The sequence below is a fragment of the Rattus norvegicus genome, chromosome 7 (genome assembly GCF_036323735.1).
Source record: "Rattus norvegicus strain BN/NHsdMcwi chromosome 7, GRCr8, whole genome shotgun sequence".
Lineage (NCBI taxonomy): Eukaryota > Metazoa > Chordata > Mammalia > Rodentia > Muridae > Rattus > Rattus norvegicus.
The window spans coordinates 136,939,720-136,944,840 of record NC_086025.1 but is presented as its reverse complement, the minus strand read 5'-3'; the positions used below and the strand labels follow the sequence as shown (position 1 = coordinate 136,944,840).

General features: G+C 38.5%; 1 protein-coding gene across 1 annotated transcript; it reads left to right on the top strand.

Moving 5' to 3' along the window:
- Window positions 1-1,050: 1,050 nt before the first annotated feature.
- Mucl2 (mucin-like 2) lies at window positions 1,051-4,609 on the top strand. The gene is made up of 4 exons (XM_039080397.2): window positions 1,051-1,247; window positions 1,971-2,009; window positions 2,797-3,063; window positions 4,560-4,609. Exons 1-4 carry the CDS (start codon window positions 1,190-1,192, stop codon window positions 4,607-4,609), a joined length of 414 nt encoding a protein of 137 aa, XP_038936325.2. The 5' UTR covers window positions 1,051-1,189.
- The last annotated feature ends 512 nt before the right edge of the window (window positions 4,610-5,121 follow it).

Sequence of the window (5,121 nt, the reverse complement as noted above, 5' to 3'; positions counted from 1 at the left end):
ACATATGCTTTCATAACACAAAAATTCTATGGCCCTCTCTTTTCCTCTTTCCCTCCTTCTAGATCATTTCCTCCCCCCATATAGGACTCTCCCTCCTTTAATGCCATACACAAATTTCTGATTAAATTTTTTCCTTCATATATGCTACATTGACTTTTTATCCTTTTGTTATTTGTTTCTTTATTTTCCAAAGCAGTAGGTTTTCTAGTTTGGTTTGGTTTTTGAGTTTTTGCTGTTCTTGTTTGAAATATGTCTAGATTGAGGTATTTATGTACTTGGTTTTCTAGAATTTTCCCAATATCTATCATAGAGTCTAATTATATTTATAAGTCTGGGTGTGGTGACATAAACTTTAACCTCAACACTTAAGAGGTAGATGCAGGAGGATCAGAAGTTGAAAGCTAGCTTTGGCTAAGAGATCCTATGTTAAAGACAAAACAAAGAAAAAAATAAAACAAAAAACACAGAAAGAAAGAAGGAAGTGAAAAAGAAAAGGGAGAAGCAAAAAGAAAAGCTTATTGAATGGACTCAGTGGGTGCAGCCATTGAAAATGCTACTTTTCCCTGTCCTTTTACTCTTACATTTTGAATTTTATACAAGAATTTCTGAAATCCTGTGGCGTCATATTTGTTCTTCTCCATCAGTGTTGGGCTCCCACTCCCTGTGTGACGGGATGGCCCTTACTGAATACACGTGGGGACACTCTGGAAAACACATGGATTCAGCAGCTCTGCCCCAATTACTCTTTTGAAGGAGACACAAAGCTGAGGATTCTGTTCGTTTCTAACTTGTACTATGTCGAAGGGAGCAATGCAGACAGTGGGAAGACCATGCTGACATCTTCAGCTGGTTGGAGTTTATGAGTATGGCAGCCCTGTGCCTCACACAAGAGAAAGCCAAAGTTCTTTACTGGACAACAGCTTGACTGGACACCTATGTTCTCAGAATCAAGGATTTGTCAAACATTTGAAGTCATGACCTTTCTAAATGGGCTCTGGCTGTGCGGTTGATTCTCATTTACTTCACTTCCCAACCTTTCCCGTCACTGACTTACCAGCTTGTGGCAGCTTCTGATTGGTGAGCTCTCCATATATAGTCCCGCGATGTGGAACCCCAGTATCGACAGTCTTCCTTGTCTCCAAGTATTGGAGCCTGACCTTCTGTGTCTGCTGCTCTTCTACTTGTCACCATGAAGTTCCTGGCACTCCTGGTGTTGCTTGGTGTTTCCACTATTCTAGTCTCTTGCCGTAAGTGAAGATTTTTACTTTAACTTAAAATGTGGACCAGAATGTGTGAAGATACTTACTCTGTGAAACATGAATTTACGGATGCCTACATGCTGCTGTTTCTTGTCCTCCTATCTAGTACCTGCTTCTATCTCCATTTTTAAACTTAAGCAGTTTTTTCTTTTTTATTAATTTATTTATTCACTTTGCATCTTGATTGCATTTTTTATCATTTGTGTGTGTGTTTGTGTGTGTGTGTGTGTGTGTGTGTGTGTGTGTGTGTGTGTGCGTGCATATGCCATATGGTATCAGGGTCTCAAACATATTGTGGTGCATGTGAGGATGTTAGAGACAGGGGTCAGCTCTCCCCTTCAGCTCATATCACCCAGCTTGTAAGAGAAGAGCTTTTACCTACTGAGTCACCTTGCTGGCAGTCACCTCCATTTTTTGGCACATCATTGTAGGTAGGTAGGTAGGTCGATTCCTCTGGGCTTCCAAATTCAGTCCAGTTTTTCATCACTGAAACACTTTGTTAGGATCAATAAGTTACATTTGAGAAGGTGATTAAAGACTTATTCCAGGGAAGCAAAACTTACCATGTGAGATTTCAAAGGTTTTCTTTTACCTGTGCATGTGCTTCCCTCTATCTAATTGGTTGTAAATGTCTATAGTATCGTTCACATTCTCTATCTCATCAAAATGTTGCTTAAGTTCTTCTGTCTTATTTTGCTTATTTTTCTTCAGAGGACGCAGGGACAGACACTGCTGACACTTCTGATACTGGTGAGCCTGAGTCTATTACCTTCCTACAATAACCATTTTCCCTCCATAGCCTCTCGGTAACCAATGTCATTTGCATATTATGAGATGTGAGAAAATTTTAGTAAAAACCACAGAAAGCTGCATTCCTAGTTATAAGATTATTTTGGATGTAAAGATATCATTCTATTCTTCCTCTAAGGATAATTAGGCCTCTGATATGGACTTAGAGGAGCTCTAGGCATTTATTGTTCTTATGCAGTAGACACAAGGTCATGAAGTCTGATACTGTAGCTTAACTCTTACATGTGTGTGCATGGAAGGCCTTCCACAAATTAAGGGACTGAATATATAACTCATGTGTATAAAAGAGAGCAATTGTCACTGGAACAGACAACAAATTCCTGAAGGTGTCATGGAGTGAGGGCCTGGGACGTATTGCCAGGTGAGTTGAAGCAGCAGCAGAGGCCTGTTGTTTGCATCACTGTGCTAGTCTCAGAATGATGTTTGTTTCCCTTCGTGGAACTGGCATTGGAGGCTTTTGCCTAGAAGTTTCTCTGTGGATTTGGGCTTGGGTTTTATTTTTGTGTTCATGCCTGTCACAAAGTACTTGCTTGTGTCTTGGTTGGGTGTCATTGCTCAAGGTCATTGTAAGGTCATGAAAGATAAAGCAATAACATATATGATAGACGAAGTATTTGACAGAATTAGTGAATTCGGAATATGGAATGAATGTATAATTCTGGGTGGGACCAATATCATTCCAAAGAAGAGTCAGTATCTCACTTGGAGGTTTTCCTCCTAATTTCAGCTGATGGAACCACTGACTCTGGAACTCAGGCAGACGCTACTGATGGACAGCAAGATGCTGAGTCCTCTGATGGAACCAACGATGGTACCGAGGGCACCAGTGATGGCGGTGACGGTGATGCGCCTGCTGACCAGGATCAGGAACAGACAGATGATGAGAACACTACTGGGGATGAGTCCTCCGATGATGATGATGTCGAGGAAGAAGGGGATGATGATGACGAGGAAGAAGAGAAAGAAGAGGACAAAAAGCCCAACCCAATACTCGGTATAAATATTTCATCTGACTTTGTTCTTTATGGGACTCATAGATTCCTTAGGTTCCCCATGGCCATAGTGAAGTGTATTTTAGGGAGGAAGTGGGAGAGGGTAAGGAGACTTTTCTTTTATATCTCTTTTCTAAATCCATCATATTGTCTATATAAGTACCAGAAAGATCAGAAGTTGACAAGAGTGTGTTATCAATTTTAACTGCATCACGCTGCAATATTAGGGTCCATTAGAGACAATGTACTTTCGGCAGAAATCATCGAAAGTGTAAAGAGTCTCTCCATGTAGCATGGCAACTGTGCATGGTTTTTCTTTTTCTTAAATAAAAATTATGTTCTCATTAGAGACTATTTTAAAAATAGGAGAAGAAAATGGCTTTGTGATGAGGTTTTCCATGGATGACTGTTACAGCATACATCAGTAGATTTCTAAAAGTTTAAAATTTTATTCAGGATGAGGGATTATTTTTTATTTGGTTTTTTTCCTTGCCCTTCAACTTTAAAATGATACCATTTATATTATATTGTACTATATTATATTTATTATATTATGTTATATGCATAAGTCAGATATATTGTTATAAAATTCACATTTCTCATATGATTCAGATCTCTAGAAAATTAGTCCAAGTAATATATACTGAATATATGTAAATGAAAGAATGGTAGGCTTCAAATGAGCAGCTTTTCTCTGAGAGGAAGGGCGGTGATGGAGGATGGTGTTTGCCTCAGAGGACAAGGTGCTGAGGAATCTTCTCCTCTCTCATATCTGGACTGTTGTTTGTCATCTTGCTTGGTGATCTGTACTGGGCAGATGTTGAGTGAGTAAATGGCTATAATTTCTTAATCAGAGAAGCTGGATTCTTTGTGTACTAATAGAATAAAAATTAATGCTAATCATCCTCCTTTTAAACTCTGTAAAATATCTGGACTAATGACTCCATTGTAGACTACATGTATGTAGGTAGGAAAGGAAAATTTGTTGGCTTGTTTATTTTTGAGACAGTGCTTCCCCATGTAGTCCAGACTAACCATGAATTCCTCACTTTCCTGCCACTAATTCCTGAAGGTTAGAGTTCCAGGCCTCTGCCACCACCACATCTGTGACTTCCACCTTTTTTTTTTTAAGTATAGAACAGAGTTTATTCAGGGCAGGGGGAGGGGGGAGAGAGAGAGAGAGAGAGAGAGAGAGAGAGAGAGAGAGAGAGAGAGAGAGAAGCATGTGGAAAGAAGGGAGGAAGGGAATGGGAAGAGAGGGAAGAAAGGGTGAGAGGACAGAGCCTGGAGCAAGAGCAACTTTTACCTTTGAGGGATGAAAATTTCACAGTTTTCTTTGGGTGGGTGGGTGTTTTTGTTTGTTTATTTTTGTCTTTTTCGTTTCTTGGTTTTTGTTTCCTTTGGCTTCTGCTGAACATAGTAGTGTTGTTAGTCCTCCTTCAGGTTACAACAAAAAAATGAAGACTCAATAAATCTTCTTACTTTTTCTCTCTTACAGCATTGATTGAATTGGCTAAGAAACTGAAAGAAAAATATAAGTTGGGATAAGTTTTGATCTTTCTGGACCAGATTAGAACACCCTTGATTTGATTTCCTGCAATTATTTACCCTGACTATTCTCTCTCCCTCCTAACTTTTATCTTCTATGAAATAAATGATAGTCACAAGCAACATCAAAACGCCTTTGTTTTTTATGTATGGGCTGATGACAAATGTGTAGGTAAATCCATGGAGATGCACATTATTCTCAGGTACTTCCTTGAGCTCTGTTTAACAATTGGACTATAGCTTTATCTGAAAGATTACTGAGTTCATTCCATGATATAAACACACAATTGAAAGTCTGAAAAAGACTTGAAATAACATCTATATCTTTAAGTAGGGCATAAATATTAGGCATATCACTAGAGGCCTGAGCTCTAATATTAATATTCTATATTTTCAATATTAATATACTAACCAAGTGGTTTAAGTGTTTAGTTCTTAAACTAGTTCTAGTTTAAGTGTTTAGATTTTCTTCTAAATTCTTTTTGAATTATTGTTATACACAAAACAACATG